The following is a 22,268-nucleotide window of genomic DNA, read 5'->3' as shown; positions in this document are numbered from 1 at the left end:
TTAAGAATGTTTTTTTCCCAAGATGTAAGCTTCGGGGCGGATTTTCAAAGGGTTAAGCAAGTAACCCTTTAAAACCCCTCCTGCACGCGCCGAGGCTCGGCAACGCACACAAGCCCCGGGACGCAGAGGCAGGCGTAAATAATAAAACAAAGGTAAGGGGGGGATGCGGAAGGAAAGTTCCCTCAGAGGCCATTCCGATTTCGGAGTGGCCTCAGAGGGAACGGGGAAAGCCATCGGGGCTCCCCTAGGGCTCGGCGCGCGCAAGGTGCACAAGTGTGCACCCCCTTGCGCACACCGACCCCGGATTTTATAAGCTGCACGCACAAATCTACGCCCACTCGTAGGTTACAAAATCTGGCCCTTTGTATTCCTTTATATCTATTTCTTATTAGGTTGTCCTTCTAGAGCCCTCTTTAAGCTCCTTTTTCTGGACTAAGACAGGACTATGTAGAATTAATCAAACTGTTTTATATCTTTGTTATATGTTTCATAGTCCTTTTCTTTTTCCCTATCCAAGCATTGCTTGTATCGTATTATTCAGAAATTGATAAATAACGAGTTAAAAAAAAAAACAAGCAAGAGAAGGCAGCAACAACTAGAAGTCCATCCTGTGATCTAGGTGGATAAGTGATCAAATACGGAGCAAAGGTGGAATGAGAAAGCATAAAAATGAGAAGCATAATATAAAGATGAAATATAAGAAAATCTGAATGCCTCAAAGATGAGTCAATTTGATTTATTTTCCAAAGTCTGTGCCAGTAAAGAGACAAATGAAATCATAAGGAGCGTAAATATCAAAGCCATTTGTTTGGGTAAATGATTTACTTATATAAACTATTTGAAAACTGTCTCCCCTCAATCTGGCTAAAGGTACATGTGGTCTTCTATTGTCTACATACTTTTAGCTGAACTGTGAGAAAGCCTTTCCAGATGCATTTTAGATTGGGAAAGAAAAAGTAACATGCGTAAACTGCATTTCTAAATCTACACATTATTTTCCTTTGAAATTTTACCTGTACAAAAAGCAGGTGCAAAGTATGCAAGTACTCATGAACAACTTTCAAAAGGAAAGTATATGCATCCTTTCCCTTTCAAAATTAGAAAAATGTCCACAGGTACAAAATACCCAGGAACATGTTTGAAAACTTCCCCCCAAAAAAGGAGAGTAAATGAAAAATATAAGAGAATAAGGACATTTTTTTTCTTTAGCTCGGTAGTTACACCTTTCTCTTCCAGCTCAGTGAGAAGCAGTATTGAGATTCTGGTGCCACTAGCTCTCATTCACAGCTACCTGGGGATTTTTCCTTCCCACTTTTCCTCATCTGGTTATTACAGTAACAGTTCTGAAGCCGGGAGCTACACACCAGGGTCCCTCCTTCAAGGAAACCTGCCTCCGGGGTGCCCTCTTAACAATGACAGACTTCCTCCTCTGCAGCATCCCTAATCAGAGCCCACCCAGGGCTGTACCAGTGACTTCCACATGGCACTGCCACCGAACCACCCGGAAGACAAGTATTCTGACCTACAATCATATGCTTCCAAGTAAGCAGGCAACAATGCACATCAATAAAAAATATAATTCTGTAAGGTTAGCAAATGTGTAAGGGTATCATGACCCAACTACTTTGCTGGTTTTGTAATAAAATTTATTTTTGTAAGGCAGATGGGATCCACACAGGTTCTTTTCATATACTGTGTCAGAAGGAGCAAATGTGGTCTCAGAAGCTCCTGTATTATATATCTGGATTATTTTTAAGTTGGTCCGATAAATAGTTACCAAAGCCTACAAAGAGATAGATTTAATAAGCAGGTCAACAAAAAGTAAGTCAGTTTTGCTAGAGTAATTTAGAAATAGGAAATTCTTTTCTCCTAAGCTTTAATTTCTTTTTTTTTTACATCTGTAAAGGGAAAATGCCACAGGAATAAATGTGATATAAAATCTTTTCCACAAAGATTGCCGCAGAGCTTTTTTCTGATCGTTAAATCTGGCCTTTGGCAGCAGAAGTTCTGCAGTACTTTTTGAGCAAGTTTTGCAGGAAATGAAAGCCCTTGGCAGAAGATGTGTGCAGGCAAAGCGATGTGCAGTGTCTCTGCACACACTCTCTGATCCTTAAAATCAGTTTCAGTTCTTTTTCTACGCTGGTTTTCACACAGTTCCAACAGCAAACAGAAAAAAAAAATGGAAAAATGGCTTCTTAATGCAAAAGGTCAACACCACACACAACCTCTGCGTCAAGGGTGGATAGCCTACAACATATTTAAAAATGCTGACGTTAAAAAGACTTAACTAGAATATCTATGCTACAGACACAATTTTTCCCCCGTCGTCGCTATGGTGATACTTTCCTATTCTGGTCCACGTGGAGAGCGGCAGAGTGCACAGGACACCAGAAGCCAGCTTGAATCACAGCACAACTAAGCTTTTAGAAAGCTGAGAGAGCAGATTAAATCCTGCCTGCATAATGCCATACCCAGCTCCACCATGCATCTGAGGCTGAAGGGCGCCTTTTCTTCACAAATGCCCCAAGAGAATGCAAGTAACTGACTCTCAAAATGTGACTTGTCTTTAAAGCCTATAGCAGCATTAGCAGAATATATTTTTAGCAAGATGATTAATATAGCTGCATTTTGACTATCATGAAAAAAATTACTTTCAAGACTGGAAAACCTTTCATACATCCAACTTCTAAATGCTGAAAAATAACTGCACCATAGCAGCTTGGCATGGCTCACTTAAAAAAAAAAGCAAAACTGTACACATTTATGTGAAAAATTAACTTACTTTAATCTGTCAAAGAGAAATCCCTGGACTTCATCAGGTTCATCATCTTCTGTCATCGATGTTGCATTTGGAGCTAAAATGATAATGTGGATAATAATGTAACAAAGTATGAAAAAAAATATATCACAGCAGTCTCCTGGATAAACAAGAAATACCCAAGACAAAGATTACATGGGCACTTTCCCCTCGATAGAGAACAAGTGAAACATACTTTACAAAATATATTGCCAAAAGCTGTCAGAAAAAAGTCTGTCATGTTTATAATTTATGGCATCAAAGTTCACAGTTATACCAGACACTTCTAGTAAAACGGTTCTTTGCAGTTCCAGAAACATGCTAGGAACATAAAGACGGTAACTTTAATGCTGGCGCACAGACGCATATTTGCATGCTTTTGCCGGCTCGCATCCATTTTATAACATGTGTGTGCATGTCATAAAATAACCTGGACGCACGTACATGTGCACACAATTTTAAACGGACGTGCATATGTGCGCAAAAATGCCATGTCTACCGCATAAGTGGAGGAATTTTATAAGGGAGGTCTGCCGACACCACAGGTAGTTTCCCCAGTTCGCCCAATTAAGGGATAGGACTTCCCAAACCCCTCTAAGTTTAATAGTCTCCCTTTCCCCCTATTAGCACCAACCCTTAAAACCACGCTGACTAGCCTAGATTTTTTTACTTTATTACTTATACACTATCCAAGTATCCATAGCAGTAGTAAAATTTCGAGGCAAGGGACCCCAGTGTACGTGCAAGTATTTACGCTTGACCTTCCCCTATGCCCATGCCCAGAGCACGCCCACATCCCACTTTCAAAACTTTTCATTTGTGCACATAGAGGGAGATGCGTACATACCCGGGTGTCTTTTAGAATCCACTCGGCGTGCGCCAGCCCAACTTGTGCGCATATCTCCCAGTTTTAGCATGCACAGGGTCTTTAAAATTTGCCTTTTAGAGTATATTTATGTACCTTCCACTTGAGCATCATCTACTGCTTTGTACTCCGTACTCTTAATTGCAAGCTCCACACCATACCCAGATAAAAGCAATCTTCTAGGGCTTGGTTTCTGTCAAGCATAATTTAAAAGACAAACACATGACTTTGTTTCATGATCTACACTTTTACATTCAAAAGTAAAGGAAATGAGAACTTTATCAAATAACTTTCCAATTCAAGCAGAATAATTTGTGGACAATTTCCTTTTAGAATGTATCCATGACCTTGTTGCAAGTCACCTTGCAGAAAATACACTGTAAAACAATGCATCTGTTATTGTTTTTCAAAAAACTGTGCAGCTAATGTCATGGTTTACTTTCTACACAGCTGTTTAAAAAAAATGCCATATTTTAATTTTCCTTGTGAGAAGTACAGTTTGCATTAAGGGGATCTAAATGCTGAAAATTAAAGCTGCTAATTGCACCCCCTAGCAGACTAACAAATGATACCGCTAAACAGATTCTGATCCAGCTTACTCTACCTACAGTGTTCTCCACTGCTTTGCTTCAGTAGGCAGAAAATGAATCAAACAAGAGTGAGTACTATCAGAAGACCTTGCCCTGTGTGAGAAGCATGATTTGCGACATTAGTGATTGTTTTGCTGCTAAGTTCAAAATCTAGGCTGACAAGGATTAGCAATGCGTGCTAAACTAGCTCAAAATCAATTTGAGCCTAAAGCGTGCTGTTCACAAAGTGGTGTACACCTACTTCCTTCTCAGGCGTTTTCTCCTTACATTATTTTTAAATATGTTTTTGTACATGATGCTGTAAAAATAAAATAAAATAGGAAGAGTCTCATGGACATCAATAAAGGAAGCTATGCCTGATAGCCCTATTTTGGAACCAAAATATTGGATTCATATAAGGAATATTAAATCTTAATACTTTTGAACTTTATCAGAGTTCCTGGATTTTTTCATCCCTGTAGTCTTGCTGTTTCTTCAGGATCTCAATGGTGCTTCCAGATACACCCATGGCTACCCCATTATTTGCAATAAAGCAGATGCTTCCCTCTAAGCCTTTGCTGAAAGAAACAACATTATTTAAAGGGAAACAAATTTATCCGAAACCTATAGGTAGGAGTGAAAACAGAAAACAAATTCTGTTTCTCCCTGAGTATTGCAATGTTCGTTCAATGGGAAACAAGCAAAATACAAGTGTCCAAAGCAGTTCCAGCAAAAGCAACAAAACCACTGCAATTACTTGTAACTTTCAGCTACAAATTAATGGACAACCTGTATACTGTACTATTAGTGCTATAGGCCCCCATATGATCCTACAAAAACACACACTTTGGATAGCAATTAACTACAATCAAGAGTGGCTATTTGATATTCTCAAAAAAAGAAAAATCTGATAGTAGTTAAACATAGTAACCGACAGCAGGAAAAAAAACCACAATTGGTGCTTCCAGTCTGTCCAGTTATTCATGCTCACACTACTAATGTAACCCAGCTGCCACCCATAAAGCACAACTGCTTAAAAGATATCCAGGAGAGTTTTTTTCATCTTCCTCCTTTGTACTCAACCTTCATGGGCAAATGGGCATATAAGATTCCCAGTGAGTTTGCGCACAGCCCACATTTTCCATGCCTTACTGCAAGGTTTTGTAATTATCGAACTACCAATCCTAGAGAGGCTGTTGCCTGAGCATTCAGCCTCTGGGGTCCTCTACACAGCACTGTAGACAGGTTCACTTACATGAGCACCTGCATTTCTGCTATGGCATCTGCTTAATACTGTTCTCAAAGCCTGCCAGACATACCCAGATAACAGTCACTTCTATCATCACACACTGCCAGAAAGACCCAGTTACTAGGACTCCTAACATTTCATTAATTCTGGCAGTCCAACATTCATAGCTGAACCACTCAAGCAAGGCACTTTAAAACATATGTTGCTTCTGTGCTTCTGTTATCCCTTCACTTTTTTTGTAACTGGGCTTATCCCATACCCTCTTGAAATTTGCTATCTTTTCAGCATCTACCACCTGCTTTGGGAGGGTATTCCACACATCTACCATTTATGTGACAGCAAGACTGCTTACCTGTAAACAGGATTCTCCATAGATAGCAAGATAAATACACAACATGTGGTTGACTACATACAATGGAATAGACATAGACTCAGGAGTTCTGGTACACTGACTCGTAGGCACATAAATCTATTCCAGAGACTAAGGGAGATAGTCGTCTGTCTAGGGAGGTGGGCAGCCATTAAGTATGGCTGATTTATCCTATTGTCTATGGAGAACCTATTTTACAGGTAAGCAATCTTGCTTTCTTTGTCAACAAGCAGGCAAAAATCAGCCATAACATGTGGAGAGTCCCAAGCCGAGGGTTGCATTGCAGAGTAACTACCAAAACAGACAACCCAGACCCCACAAGTGAACTACTGAGTGAACAAGCTGCGCAGAACTGCTCTGCGCAGAACTGCTGGTCTAAAAGCTTCTGTCTCACCAGGGCATTCTGTTCTGATAGCAGTGGGATGTAAAGGTATGAATAGATTGCCAAGCAGCTGGCTTTGCAGATGTCTTCAATAGAATTGGCCCTCAAACGAGCCACTGAAGAGGCCATGGTTCTCATTTGATGAGCCTTGACAGTCTGTAATTTGTAAGACAGCCAGCATACCAGTGCACTGTACAGTCTGCTAGCCAGCTAGACAGAACTGTTATGGGAACTGCCCTGCCCAATCTATTGGGATCAAAGGATACAAACAGTTGAGAAACTTGCAGTTCAAGAATTGAAAAGTGTGTTCTGCTTTGTGCACATGCACGAATGGCAAAAAACATCAGCAGCACAATAATTTGGTTAATGCAGATTGCAGACACTATTTTCTGAAGAAATTTAGGATGAGTTCATAGAATAACTTTGCTATGAAAGAACAGCAGAAATGGTGAATAAGAAATCAGACCCTATAATTTGCTTATTCTTCATACAAGAAAATAAATTTCCAGATGAGAAACTTCAAGCCTGCCAACTCAAGGTTTGAGGGGAGGTTTCAGGAGTTGAGCCAAGACTATGTTGAAGTCCCAAGGCACTGAGGTCTACTGACCAGATGCTTGGAATGCCACACTCATTTCATGATTTTTGATACTAAAAGAGTGGAAAGGAATCAGAAACCCCATCTATTTGCTGATGATACACAGAAATGGCACTGAGATGTACTTCAGCCAAAGAGTTGCTAAGGACTTAGGATGAGCATCAGAAGAGATACTGAAGTAAATCCCTCGGGCCACAAAAGAAGGTATCCAAATGATTGGTCCAGTATCATGTAGAGAACCTTTTCCACTTCAAACTGTAGGATTTTCTGGTTGAAGGCTTCCTAGCTGAAATCAGCATACCCTCCACCTCTTTAGGGAAGAATAAGGAGAGCTACTGCATTATCAAGAATAAGGAGAGCTACTGCCAATGATGACAGAATATGTCACCATCCTGGGTGATGAAGGTCAGAAACACCTCTAAAGATTTGGAGACTGAACTGAGAGACCTAGGAGGTATGGATACCACAATGGTCAGACCAGGCCAGGGCTATTAAGATCACTTTTGCCTTGACCTGAAGGATCTTTCAGAAAATCCTGGCAATAAGAGGAACTAGAAGGTAGAAAGAGTACACAAACACTCCAGTTTAGCACAAAAGAAATGGGAGCTAATCAGTAGTAATTCAGATGCATAGAGCAGAACTTCAACCTTCCAATTGTACACTAAGACTAGCATGTCGATTACTGAAGACACCCCCCCCCCCCCCAAATGATGGAACAAGTCGTTCTTGACGCCTGCCCCCAGGACCACTCCTGCGGTTGCAGAACTCTGCCAAGATGATCCGCTAGTGCAATCTGGACTCCCAGTAGGTAAGTCATCTGGAGAGGACATGTTGGACTTCGAGAAGCTGACCAGGAATCCTAGGGACTGATAAGTTTGATTGTCATGCAGAGAGACTTGAGTAGTGCTGTCAGAGATGGGACTATTACTAACCAATTGCCTAAGTATTGGACCCAGTAGACTGCCTGCCTATGTAGCTGTGCAATCACAACTGCAAGACATTTCATGAACACGCTGGGAGCCACCAAGAGGCTACACAGAAGCATATTTAACTGATAGGAGGTTCCTCAGGTTCATGGTGGAGGATGCATACTATGGGTGAGATCAATGGGACTGTGGGCATAAGTGTCCTTCAGATCTGGGCGCAATTCCAGTCCTTCGACAGAATGAAGAGGATAATTTTTCAAGTACCTTATCCCGCTCATCTTGTAGAAGTGTCAGAGTCAGCGGGGATTGAAATCCAACCCTGGAATTTACTGGCCATGAATTTACCATTGGGATGCAGAGGCTGTTTGCTTTCCTGGGAGACCTAGCATTTAGCAAGTGTTGCTTACCTGTAACAGGTGTTCTCACAGGACAGCAGGATGTTAGTCCTCACATATGGGTGACATCACAGGATGCAGCCCTGTACGGAAAACTTTTCTGTCAAAGTTTCTACAAAGCTTTGACTGACACTGGCACACTGAGTGCACTGAGCATGCTCAGCCTGCAATTATCCCTGTGAGCCACAGGTGTCTCCTCTCAGTCTCATCTTATAGCTAAAAGCGCAAGCGAAACTAAAATAAAAGTAAAATCGTATACAGACCCAACTCCGCAGGGTGGCAAGTGGGTTTCGTGAGGACTAACATCCTGCTGTCCTGTGAGAACACCTGTTACAGGTAAGCAACACTTGCTTTCTCACAGGACAAGCAGGATAGTAGTCCTCACATATGGGTGAGTACCGAGCTGAGGATGCCCGAGAGTGCACCAAATGCATCCAAGACACACGCAATGATGGGGGTGGAATTTGGAACGGAGGGCATCCTGAAACCCGAAACGGGTTGGTGGAAGGATGTTGGGTAGTTAAATGGGCTGCAAAGGTATGGAGAGAACTCCAGGTTGCAGCCTGATAAATATGTACAAGCAGCAGCGGCTGAGGGGAAGCTATTAAGGCTGGGACGGATGCAAGAGTGTGGTTACACACAGTGTTGTAGTGAAATGCCTGCTTGTTGGTAGAAAAGAGATACAGACCGTCAATTAGGAGGAATAGGTCTGTTTGCCCACTGGAACTCGCAGCTTGACTCTTGCCCGAGAAGGAAAGAGTTAGGTGGAATTCCTATGGAATGAAGTGCGATCTAGATAGAATGCAAGTGCCCTATTACTGTCCAAGAAGTGGCAAGAACCCTCTCGCTCTGTTGAGAGAGAGGTGTTGGGAAAAATGGGCAGAGTATATCCTGAGTAAGGTGAGATGCAACGTCTACCTTAAGAAAGATAGGAAGTTGAATGCGTAAAAACCACTCGGTGACGGAGGAACACAGGGTCGGATGAGTATGTAACAAAGTATGTAACTCACTGACCCTGTTGGCAGAAATGACATTTATAAGGGAAAGTATTTCCCACGTCAAACTGTGAAATGAGAGGAATGGAAAGGCTCGAACAGAGAATGTATGAGACTTATAAGGATAAGATATAGGTTCCATTCCGTGACTAGTGAAAATAGAGGCGGCTTGATCAATGGATAATCCATGGTAAGCTGACTCAGAAGGGGTTTACCGTTAATCGGGTATCCCCACTCCCAAGCGATACACCAATTGGAAAAGAGGTGTACTTATGTGGAGGATGCTGGGGAGCAGAATCCTAGGGAGCAAGAGAAAAGAGTGGTGTAGAAAAAAGAAAAAGGGGAATACCCTTTTGTATGCGTCATGTGGTAAATCATGCCATTTTGAATGGCAGGATTTAGGTATGGAATGTTTTGTGACGCTACCAGTACCTGAGAACATCAGTGAGTCTACGATTTGAGACTGACTTGTGAGAAGGACAATTGGTTACTGGTGTGATAGATTGAGAAGTATGGGAAGCATATCGGCCAGGACGTGGGTCTGAGGAATAGTGAACCCCGTCCTGGTTCAACATTAGAAGAGTGCTGGCTATGAGAGGCAGCAGAAGAGACACATTTAAGAGGCCCTTGATGGAAGAAAGGCATCTATGGGAAAGCATTGGAAACATGTGTAGGGAGTAGAATCTGTGCACCGTATAGTTCGATTCGGATGCAGAGGGCAAGTTCGGTTGACCTCAGTGTTAGAAGATCTTTCCCGCTACACATGTAGTCTGAGACCATTCGAGAGGATGGAAATCTACATGGAGAAGGTCTGCTAGTGCGGTCAGTAATCTCTTAGATAAGTGGCCCAAGGATACATGGAGTGAGCGAGGGCCAAGGGTAGAGCTGCGCAGCTTCCTTGCAGAGCAGCTAAGAGGTTATGCGTGCTTGTGTGTTGGAAAAGCACATTGTCCCTATGCTGTCTGTCTGTATGCACAAAGATTTGTTGCAGAGGCAGTATTGGAAGGCATAAGGGTGTAACGCATGGCTACAAGCTCCAGGAAGTTCATGTGAAACTGTGCCTGGAGTGGAGTAGACACATATTGGGTTGAGAAGCTTTTAGGTCAAACTTTACAACCCTGAGTAAATGCAAGCATGAGCAGAATCAGACTAGGTTTTGGTTCTAGATCTGCAAAATGGATGAGGGATGAAAGCAGTTGAACAGCTTAGACCCACTGATAATGGAATTTCACTGAATTTAACTCAAAGCAATTTTCTATGAGGAAAGTGCATAGTGAAAAAACCCCATGACCTAAGAATTGAGGGGCTGAGGTTATGGAAAATGCATGCAGGGACATGTAAGAATTTGTTAGAATGTCTGCGCGTATGCTGGACAGGAAGATCATTATGACTGTAGTGTCCAGAAGTGTTGTATAAGGGATTTATGGCAGTGACAGTAATCCCAGTTAGGAAATGTATAGTGAGTCATGAAGAAGATAGAGCTCCTTGCGTGGACTGACTGTGGTTATGCAGCTGTCCATGCAAGGAAAAGCGTGATTTGCACTCCGCAGAGAAACAGCATTCACCAATAGTGATTCAATGAAATACTCCAGTTGCCGAAGCTGATGCAAGCGGCAGAGCTTGGGATTGTAATATTGTTGACTCACCATAAAGCACATAGAAAGATTAGAGTAATGTATTTACTGCAATATGGAAGCATGGTAACGAGAGATACTATTTTACCTGTGTCTTCTGAAGAAAGTTGGTATTTCTGAGGTCCAGGATGGACAGAGTAACTACTTTCTGTTGAAAGAAAGAATAGTGTAATTAAAACTCCCGAACCCCCCCCCCTCCCCCCTCTGTGCTTTGTAGCATCTGGGGGAGTGTACCGGGAACTTTGGTAGAAGGTGGGGTGGCCGCTCTGATATCCGGCCAGATGGGAGGCCAGGTGGTGTCCCATTGGAGGGGCTGATGTAATCTGGATATCATGTAACCTCCCACGGGAGTGTGAGCGGTAAAGTCTTACCTGCATTTCTATGTGCTGTACAAGGAGACACTGAGACCTGTCGTCAGGTTTCAAGGTGGACTTGCACTTGAGGCAGTATTTGCTGAATCTCGTGTTTAGCAGATCAGCGAATGCACCTGGAACTTTGGTTTTGAAGCAGGAACCAGAAGTCAGAGCATTAATCAGTACAGAGCCTCGTTGCTGAAAAAAGGGAGGAAGCCCTGATGCAATCCCAAAGAAATGATAGAGGTTCTCCTGGTATAGCTGGTATAGCGATATGTGACACTAATACGGTTCTTGGAAGGTACACGACCCAGAACTTTTCGAACCATGTGGCCCAAATTAGAGAACACATCTCAATGGGAATGCCGCAGAAGCGGGCACTTACCATCTGACGTGGATCGCCGAAGGACGAGCCGGTGAAGATTGCTGGTCCGATTTCAGGAGTCCTCGAGGGGTAGCCTGTGGACGTAGACATCTGTCTCAACTCTGATGCCTGGTATGGTGGCACAGGTATAAAGGAGACAGGCTGGGCGTGGCTGGCGCTTACACCGTAATTAGCAGAGGGCCACAATCCCACACCAATGACGGTGGGGCACGCTGGGAATAGGGGAGCCGATTAATGAGCTCGTAATCCCGACCCTTGTCGCAGCGGCTCGATGTCTCGTGACACCAGTGCAGAATTCTTCGGACCTCGATCCGGTGTTTCTGGAGCACCAAGGACTGCCAAAACTGTGCGGAAAGGTGCCGATGGCAGTGGTGATGTTGCTCAGCCCGAGCATTGTCCAGCATCGAGAAGGATAGCACCAATGTGCTGGATGGCGTCGGCGGCAGACGATCACCATGTCAGCGACGATGCATACCACAGTGCCCGGCCCGGTCTTTCCCCAGCGCCAAGATGGAAGCCCTCGCTGTCTTGGATGGCGATTGATGACGGACTGACAGCATGCCTGCTCTACTCCTGGCACTATGTAGTGTTGTAGGCTAATACGGGGCTTTAATAAGAACCCAAAGCATGGAGCATTGTGTTCAGGCGAGGGATTACGTGGTGGTGCTATGTCGGTATTGATGGTGTCGATGGCGGCCGAAGCGGTCTCGAGGGTATCGTCAAAAATGTATATGAAAAAACGTCGATGACTCGGCCAGAGCAATAATAACAGTGACTGAGCACCGACGGCATCAGCGTAGGTACCTATGGGAACGATGTGGCATCGAATAGTCGAAAAAACATCGTTGTTATCAGAAAAAAAGATACCGGCATCGATAGGAACGTCGAAGACACTGATGGAAATGACGTGGGTGTCGAGGGCATCGATGTATGGAGGCGGGCGCCGACAGCATCGGTGGTATGGCCACGAGCATCGATGGTATGGCCACGGACATTAACGGTATCGATTGGATTGACTCGGGCAGCAATGGCGTGCATGGCATCCATGCCACGGACATGGGCGTCGATGGCACCGACATGGGCACCGATGGAATCAATGTTGGCATGGACCCCATCGATGGAATTGACATCGATGGAATCCACTTTGGCACCGATGCCACTCAAGGAATTGGCATTGGCATGGATGCCCATCGATGGAATGGATCCGCGCATCGACTTCCATCGATGGAATGGACCCTGGCATTGACGCCCATCGATGGAAGTGCTCCGGGCGACGGTAGCATCGACCCAAGTACGGATGTCAGCGACGAGACAAAGGTGTGAGTCGATGGCATCCATCCGGGCAATGATGGCACCGATGGAACCCAAGGAAAAATCAGTGCCATGGATGAAAAACATGGACAGCACTGATAGAAAAGATGCAGGGAGGATGGCATCAGGGTACCGCGGGGGGAGGGGTACCGATGGCATCTAAGAATCCAGGGCGGTCTAAAGGGGGTACCGACGGTAGCGATGGGGCATCGACTGCGCGAGGGTACCGAGGAAATCGAAGGACCGGAATCTACAGGGGCCCTGGCGGCAACAGAAACTGTGGAAGTCCCTGTCCCACTAGCGCTAATAACCCAGCAGAGTGTCACAGAGGGACATTCACAGGCTGTGTGAAGCTAACTGAAAAAATAGGGAGAGGGAAGGCCGCAGTCGGTTGGCATGCCAGAAAGGTGACAGGAACAGACCGAAAAAACAGGGTATAGTACTCACCGAGCGACGCATAAACATATGCAGAGGGAGACCCGTGCAGGGAAAAGTGTTTGTGAAGTAAAAGTTTAAGTCTTTCCGTGAGGAAAAAATGTTAAAATTTCTCACAGAGCTCCTAACCGCTATGCTTACTGCAGATCACAAAAAAGAAGACTGAGGGAGACACCTGTGGCTCACAGGGAAAATTGCAGGCTGAGCATGCTCAGTGCACTCAGTGTGCCAGTGTCAGTCAAAGCTTTGTAGAAACTTTGACAGAAAAGTTTTCTGTACAGGGTTCCATCCTGTGATGTCACCCATATGTGAGGACTACCATCCTGCTTGTCCTGTGAGAAATATCTTGTAACCCTGGGACAGCTAGAGATGCCTCAGCAGAATCTCAATTAGACCAACACTGGGTATACCCCAAATTGACTTTACAAAAAGTATGCCCAGAAACTGCACAGTTACTGGTTCCACAGTATCCTTCGCATCAGCCCTACAGAAGCTCTATCTCTCTGGCTTATGATCCTGTCCTTGATCGATAGTTCCTGCCCTGTAACCTTGCACCAGAATTCCTGCTGTATTCATGTTATAGAGTTCCTGCCTCGTAACCGTGTTCCACTTTTCTGATTTGTATTGAGCTCCTATGGTCCTGGCTCCAGCTCAAACCCTGGATTCTACCTCTAAAGCCCGACTTTGCCTTTCTCAAAGTAGCCACCTTTTCTCCAGGGCCACTTCCACTCACAGAGCCCAGATCTCCCTGATAGTTTGAACCAGCCCAACCTAGAGGCAAGTTTGCCCAGTTAATTTTTTTTCTGCAAATCATATACACCATTTCAAGACATCCATGGCTCTGTGCAAGAACAAGATCTGTGAAGATCCCAGCAATGGCTGGACTAGGCCTTTAAGTTACTATCGTCACCTATGGAGGGACAAGAAACAAGTGGCCATGGTCATGCATATCTACATGCTGGCAATCAGATTTACTAAATGGGCTCTTGATTCACAGCAACAGGTTGGGCCCACAGCAGTTTCAAAGACTCCACTCTAGTGCCAGCCGCTCCACTCCACACAGCCAGCCTCTGCCAGTCACTCACCATTAATTTAACCATTGTTCAGGCAGACATTTCAGGATGAACAAAATTCCACCTCATGACTGGATGTAAATACTCTGATCCATATCTTAGACGGCATCCATAAGCATCACAGAATAAACAAATAAAGACAAATGCTAGTGCCAGTACACAGCCTCGTGTTTTGCTATCTGAGACTAAGAAGGGATCAGAGGATTCACCACATTCTTGCATTTTGGCCTCATTCATTTATGCAAAAATCCAAAAATGGAAAAGAGCAGCCATTTTTAAAAAAGGAGATAGAGCAGCTTTTAAACTAGAAATAAGGGGAAAGCTGACAGTCGCTCAGCAGTGCATGGTTCAGAGAGAGGTATCTTCAAAGGATACTAATGATGATTTAGAATTAGGGCATCCCGACAGTGAGGTTCCAATAATAAGAAAAGTAGTCCAAGTGCCTGTAACTAAAAACTCACCTGAGCTAACCTATCCCTATCAATTAAGAACATAAGAAATTGCCATGCTGGGTCAGACCAAGGGTCCATCAAGCCCAGCATCCTGTTTCCAACAGAGGCCAAACCAGGCGACAAGAACCTGGCAATTACCCAAACACTAAGAAGATCCCATGCTACTGATGCAATTAATAGCGGTGGCTATTCCCTAAGTAAACTTGATTAATAGCCGTTGATGGACTTCTCCTCCAAGAACTTATCCAAACCTTTTTTGAACCCAGCTACACTAACTGCACTAACCACATTCTCTGGCAACAAATTCCAGAGCTTTATTGTGCGTTGAGTGAAAAAGAATTTTCTCCGATTAGTCTTAAATGTGTTACTTGCTAACTTCATGGAATGCCCCCTAGTCCTTCTATTATTCGAAAGTGTAAATAACCGATTCACATCTACTCATTCAAGACTTCTCATGATCCTAAAGACCTCTATCATATACCCCCTCAGCTGCCTCTTCTCCAAGCTGAACAGCCCTAACCTCTTCAGCCTTTTCTCATAGGGGAGCTGATCCATCCCCTTTATCATTTTGGTTGCCCTTCTCTGTACCTTCTCCATCGCAACTATATCTTTTTTGAGATGCAGCGACCAGAATTGTTATACAGTATTCAAGTATTTAAAAAGCAGAATGAAAATACAAACAAAAAACAAACTTTGAAATGTTTGTATGCTAATGCCAGAAGTCTAAGAAGTAAGATGGGAGAATTAGAATGTATAGCAGTGAATGATGACATAGACTTAATTGGCATCTCAGACACATGGTGGAAGGAGAACAACCAATAGGACAGTGCTATACTGGGGTACAAATTATCTCTCAATGACAGAGAGGAGCACCCAGAAGGCGGTGTGGCGCTTTATGTCCGGGATGGCATAGAGTCCAACAGGATAAACATCCTGCATGAGACTACATTCACAATTGAATCTTTATGGGTAGAAATCCCTTGTGTGTCGGGGAAGACTATAGTGATAGGAGTATACTACTGTCCACCTGGTCAAGATGGTGAGACTGACAGTGAAATGCTAAGAGAAATTATGGAAGCTAACCAAATTGGTAGTGCGGTAATAATGGGAGACTTCAATTACCACATTGTGGTTCAATTTGATGAGTCATTGTGGTTCACATTGATGAGTCATGGAATCTGAGGCTACAGTTCCTTTGAAAACTTTAAGTTTTACAGATGCTGACTTGCAAGCACTTATAGGAAAAACCTCTACGTTCATAAATCCTGGCAATTCATCACCTGACACACAGTGGTTTTCATTGCAAAAAACATTACGCCGGTTAGTCCGCACTGAAATGCATGCAGAAACATTATTGGAGTATTGTAGAGTACAGCGCATCCCTCGTGGCCTCCGAGTAATCAAGGCGCCCCATTTGTATAAAGAAGACCCCGAGTTCATTTCAGACTGGAATGCAGTTTTAAATAAATGTAGCCTAGATTTAATGATTCTAATCATAAAGAAAGCTCAAGCTACAAAAATTGTTATTCAGGATGAAATTGAATTGGCAAAAACAACACTTGCTTCAATAACAGAGCCAGATCAGTTTTCAACACAACTTAAATCAACTGAGGAATTGATTGAAAAATTCAGAGCTGACTTAATGCAATTTAAGTTGGAGAAATTGAACAGAGATGAACGCGACTACAATAAAGGGTACGTCTATCCTTGGATGGTTAGTAATGATGGTCAGAAACCCGGCAGGCACGTCACCTTTGACTCAAGTGGGGAAGAACTATCAGGAGATGATGATCAATTTAGTCACTCCCGCCGAAATGAAAATATCTCCACATCTAAACAGGCTCGTTTTTTTAGGACAGAGAGGGCGAGGAAACCGCCGTCCGTTCAACAATCGATACCAGCAGTACCATCAAACCACCAATCAAGACCAACCCACAACATCAATGCGAGTCACACGGTCGCAATACAGCAAGAATCAATAGTATTGAATCTCTCTTCAACAGCTCTCACCTCAGTTCAACAATCAATATTAGAACGGGGTCTATCATTTGTACCCACTCCCCGCACTGATACATTTGCTCTGCAAGTGGCAATATACCGGTTTGTCCACAATCTAAAAGTAAGATTGTTTTTTGATTCAACACCATCCACACCAGATTTTTCTATCATTGCCAATCCTTCCACATGGATTCCACCAGGACCGGAAGATCCGGGTATAAAGATATTCTATCAATTGATATCAAAAGAAGTGGCAGCACTCAATACCGATAACAAATCTGGGTCATTCTTTAATTTAACTCATACGGAAAGAGAGGCTTTAGAGGAGTTACGTGCCAATAACAGTTTAATAATAAAATCAGCCGACAAAGGCGGAAAAATCGTCTTACAAGATCGTGATGCCTACGAGAATGAAATATTACGTCAACTAGGGGACACCCGGTTCTATAAGGCTTTAGATGAAGATCCAACCACAAGATTAAAAGCCACCATCACAAAAATAGTGGAAAATGGTTCCAAGTCAGGTTTTCTCACAGCCAAAGAAGTGAAATTTTTGGTTAAATCACATCCACAGGTACCTGTTTTTTATACAGTACCAAAAATTCACAAAAATTTGGAACACCCGCCGGGGCGTCCTATTGTATCAGGATGTGGTTCTTTATTAGAACCTTTATCAAGATTCATTGACAAATTTTTGGCACCATTCATTCCCCAAATGACAACATTCATCAGAGATTCATCTGACATGGTACAATTTTTGGAACATCTTACCATGGATACGTCTGATTTAAAATTAGCCACTTTGGATGTGGAGGCTCTCTACACTTCAATCCCCCAAGATGCTACAATACAAATTGCTGAAACTTATTTTGAACGCCGACCGCGTCCTCATCGCGTTCCCAGTCATTTTCTGTCTCAATTATTAGAAATTGCATTAAAAGAAAATTTTTTTGCATTCAACCAGCAGTTCTACCAGCAAATCCATGGAACAGCCATGGGTGCGACAATGGCCCCGGATTTGGCAAACCTATATATGGACACGTTTGAAGAACAATGGCTTACACAAAATCCTTATTCCAACCATCTAGTAATATGGAAACGTTACATCGACGACGTCCTTGTAATATGGAGAGGTTCTCATGAAGATTTTACATCATTTTCAAATTGGCTTAACACTCGAGATCTTCACATCAAATTCACATCTGAAATTAATGACATCACAATTTCTTTTTTGGACATTCAGATCACACTTACAGGACAAGGTTTCATGACATCCATATATCGGAAATCGGTGTGTTCAAACACTTATCTTCATTTTCAAAGCGCTCATCCGAGAAATTTTAAAGCCAATTTGCCAATCAGTCAGTTCATCCGTTTGAGGAGACTATGTTCCACTGCAGCAGATTATGAGGTTCATGCAAAGAATCTTATTGAACGATTTTTACAACGAGGTTACCCACGCACTTGTATTCGAAAAGGTTATTTGCGTGCGAAGTTCGCACATCGTGAATGGTTATTCTTGCCTAACACCTCTACTGACAATTCTACCCAAACAACGTGTGTTCTACCCTTTTCGACTCAGGCATACAAAATTCGAAGGGCCATTTACACCAATTGGCATGTGCTGCAGCTGCATGGTGTTTTTCAATCTCCCCCTCGTATAACATTTTCTAGAGCACCCAATCTGAAAAACATGCTAGTTCGTTCAGATTTCACCATTAAAAATAATGACAACATTGTTATGGGTTCACATCAACCATGCAATACCTGTTCAGTCTGTCCAATGTCAATGTCAGTAACAGGAAGCATCACTTCACACTCTGGTTACAAAATATTTTTGAAACATGCAACGTCCTGTGTTTCAATGATGGTTATTTATATGATTGTTTGCCCATGTGGTCTACAATATATAGGTAAAACCAAACGCCTCCTAAAAACACGGATGATAGAACACAGATCAAATATAAAAAATTCCCGGATTGAAGAGCCATTAGTTGCACATTGTTTAACACACAAACATTCATTTAACGATCTCAAATTTTGTGCTACTGATCATATTCCAGTGCACTGGCGCGGTGGCAATCGCGAAGGACAGTTACTAAAATTAGAGCAACGCTGGATATACCGACTGGGGACAGTGAGTCCAGCTGGTCTCAACGCTGATTTGGAACTGCATTCTTTTCTAGGATAAAGTGCAGTCCTTCTGTACAATTCTATATTTCAATCTTCCCAGGATTTAGTGATTTTCTTGTTAATCAATCAACATATTTTGACAAATGAAACGTCATCTCATGAAGTCACACTTGTTGTATATTTAAACAGGACGTACACGCTAGCCTCGGTTCCTCCCTGCGACGCAGAAGAATGTTTGAGACGTCGGGTCCATTTTGAATCGGTAGCCTACGGGGGTCAGATAAGTACTGTTTTCCATTTTACCCCATTAGAAGATGTTAAGACTGTTTCTTTAAATTTTCAGGCGAACACTCCTATGTTGATGTCTATCTAGATGCCCCTGAGGAAGCTTTATTAAGCGAAACATCGGCCGTGTTGGGCGGTCTTTTCACATTAAGCATTGAGAGAATGCCAACTATTCCTCGTCTTCACGTCATTAATGGAGTGAACTATATAAGCCTTGATGACTAATTTTTAAGGAAAAGAAAAAAACATACAAAAAGAAAGCTATACATTAAAATAATTAAAGACTTTTTTAGAAGTGATGGTGAATGATGAGAGGTCCGGTTGGATTCGGGATTGAATTACAACGTCTGGCTTGCTGACACCGTCACTTTAGGCTATATTTTGAATTTAAGATACAGTTCCCTTTTTTTGTTTACAGACTTCAATTACCCCAATATTGACTGGGTAAATGTATCATTTGGACACGCTAGAGATACAGTTCCTGGATGGAATAAATGACATTTTTATGGAGCTATTGGTTCAGGAACCGATAAGAGAGGGAACAATTTTAGATCTAATTCTCAGTGGAGCACAGGATTTGGTAAGAGAGGTAACGGTGGTGGGGCCGCTTGGCAATAGTGATCATAATATGATCAAATATGAATTAATGACCAAAAGAGGGACAGTAAGCAAATCCACGGCTCTCGTGCTAAACTTTCAAAAGGGAAATTTTTATAAAATTAGAAAAATTGTTAGAAAAAAACTGAAAAGAGAGCTACAAAGGTAAAAAGTGTGCAAGAGGCGTGGTCATTGTTAAAAAATACCATCCTAGAAGCACAGTCCACATGTTTTCCACACATTAAGAAAGGTGGAAAGAAGGCAAAACGATTACCGGCATGGTTAAAAGAGGCGGTGAAAGAAGCTATTTTAGCAAAAAGATCTTCATTCAAAAATTGGAAGAAGGATCCAACAGAAGAAAATAGGATAATATATAAGTGCTGGCAAGTTAAATATAAGACATTGATAAGACAGGCTAAAGGGGCACTTAGAGAAGATAAGTCCTTCGCGGAAAGATTAAATGATTTCTTTGCTTCGGTGTTTACTGAAGAGGATGTTGGGGAGGTACCCATACTGGAGAAGGTTTTCATGGGTAATGATTCAGATGGACTGAACCAAATCACGGTGAACCTAGAAGATGTGGTAGACCTGATTGACAAACTGAAGAGTAGTAAATCACCTAGAAAACATGGTATATACCCCAAGAGTTCTGAAGAAACTAAAAAATAAAATTTCAGTCCTAATAGTAAAAATTTGTAACATATCATTAAAATCATCCATTGTACCTGAAGACTGGAGGATAGGTAATGTAACCCCAATATTTAAAAAGGGCTCCGGGGCGATCCAGGAAACTACAGACCGGTTAGCCTGACCTCAGTGCCAGGAAAAATAGTGGAAACTGTTCTAAACATCAAAATCACAGAACATATAGAAATTGTTTCCTGTCTTTTAGCCAAGGCAAGTCTTGCCTCACAAATCTGCTTCACTTTTTTGAAGGAGTTAATAAGCATGTGGATAAAGGTGAACCAGTAGATTGTAGTGTACTTGGATTTTCAGAAGGCGTTTGAAAAATGTTCCTCATGAGAGGCTTCTAGGAAAAGTAAAAAGTCATGGGATAGGTGGCGATGTCCTTTCATGGATTACAAACTGGCTAAAAGACAGGAAACAGAGAGTAGGATTAAATGGGCAATTTTCTCAGTGGAAGGGAGTGGGCAGTGGAGTACCTCAGGGATCTGTATTGGGACCCTTACTTTTCAATATATTTATAAATAATCTGGAAAGAAATATGACGAGTGAGGTAATCAAATTTGCAGATGATACAAAATTGTTCATAGTAGTTAAATCACAAGAAGATTGTGATAAATTGCAGGAAGACCTTGTGAGACTGGAAAATTGGGCATCGAAATGGCAGATGAAATTTAATGTGGATAAGTGCAAGGTGATGCATATAGGAAAAAATAACCCATGCTATAGTTACACAATGTTAGGTTCCATATTAGGCGCTATCACCCAAGAAAGAGATCTAGGCATCATAGTGGATAACACATTGAAATCATCGGTTCAGTGTGCTGCGGCAGTCAAAAAAGCAAACAGAATGTTGGGAATTATTAGAAAGGGAATGGTGAATAAAACGGAAAATTTCATAATGCCTCTAGCGCTCCATGGTGAGACCGCACCTTGAATACTGTGTACAATTCTGGTCGCTGCATCTCAAAAAAGATATAATTGCGATGGAGAAGGTACAGAGAAGGGCGAACAAAATGGTAAGGGGAATGGAACAGCTCCCCTATGAGGAAAGACTAAAGAGGTTAGGACTTTTCAGCTTGGAGAAGAGACGGCTGAGGGGGGATATGATAGGGGTGTTTAAATTCATGAAAGGTCTAGAACAGGTAGATATGAATCGGTTATTTACTCTTTCAGATAATGGAAAGACTAGGGGCACTCCATGAAGTTAGCATGTGGCACATTTAAAACTAATCGGAGAAAGTTCTTTTTCACTCAACGCACAATTAAACTCTGGAATTTGTTGCCAGAGGATGTGGTTAGTGCAGTTAGTATAGCTGTGTTTAAAAAAAAGGATTGGATAAGTTCTTAAGTTGACTTAGAAAATAGCCACTGCTATTACTATCAACAGTAACATGGAATAGACTTAATTTTTGGGTACTTGCCAGGTTCTCTTTTTTATTTTTATTTTTTTATTTTTATTGAATTTTAACCAATATACATTGTAGACATTGTGTCAGAAAAAACCAGAAAATAAAACTAATCTAATCAAGATTGCATACATGAAGTTTTCTCTGTACTAATATTATAAGAATTAGGGGAGAACACAATTATTTAAGCAGAAACAGGTAAATTCGGTCATAATTATTTCGTTACCACAAGGTGTCATTTTTCAAAATTTAAATCTAGCCAACCCCTTTAAAGTTATATTAGGAGTGTGAATTAAAATACAGTCGTAATTGCTCAGGCTCTGAAAATATATATCTTTCATTTTGATATATTAATAAACATCTACAAGGAAATCTT

At 42.3% G+C, this 22,268-nt stretch overlaps 1 protein-coding gene across 3 annotated transcripts in view; it reads right to left on the bottom strand.

Moving 5' to 3' along the window:
• Nucleotides 1–22,268, bottom strand: part of UGGT2 (UDP-glucose glycoprotein glucosyltransferase 2) — a 1,031,439-nt gene that overhangs the window by 880,573 nt on the left and 128,598 nt on the right. For all 3 annotated transcript variants that reach the window (XM_029604715.1, XM_029604718.1, XM_029604716.1), the window contains exons 6-7: nucleotides 3,759–3,855; nucleotides 2,783–2,855 (exon numbers count right to left, since the gene is read on the bottom strand). In XM_029604715.1, the coding sequence (XP_029460575.1) occupies nucleotides 2,783–2,855; nucleotides 3,759–3,855 (170 nt within the window). The remainder of the gene's footprint in view (nucleotides 1–2,782; nucleotides 2,856–3,758; nucleotides 3,856–22,268) is intronic.

Source organism: Rhinatrema bivittatum, chromosome 5 (genome assembly GCF_901001135.1).
Source record: "Rhinatrema bivittatum chromosome 5, aRhiBiv1.1, whole genome shotgun sequence".
Classification (NCBI taxonomy): Eukaryota; Metazoa; Chordata; class Amphibia; order Gymnophiona; family Rhinatrematidae; genus Rhinatrema; species Rhinatrema bivittatum.
The sequence above is the reverse complement of the archived record's forward strand: the minus strand, read 5'-3'. Positions and strand labels throughout refer to the sequence as shown.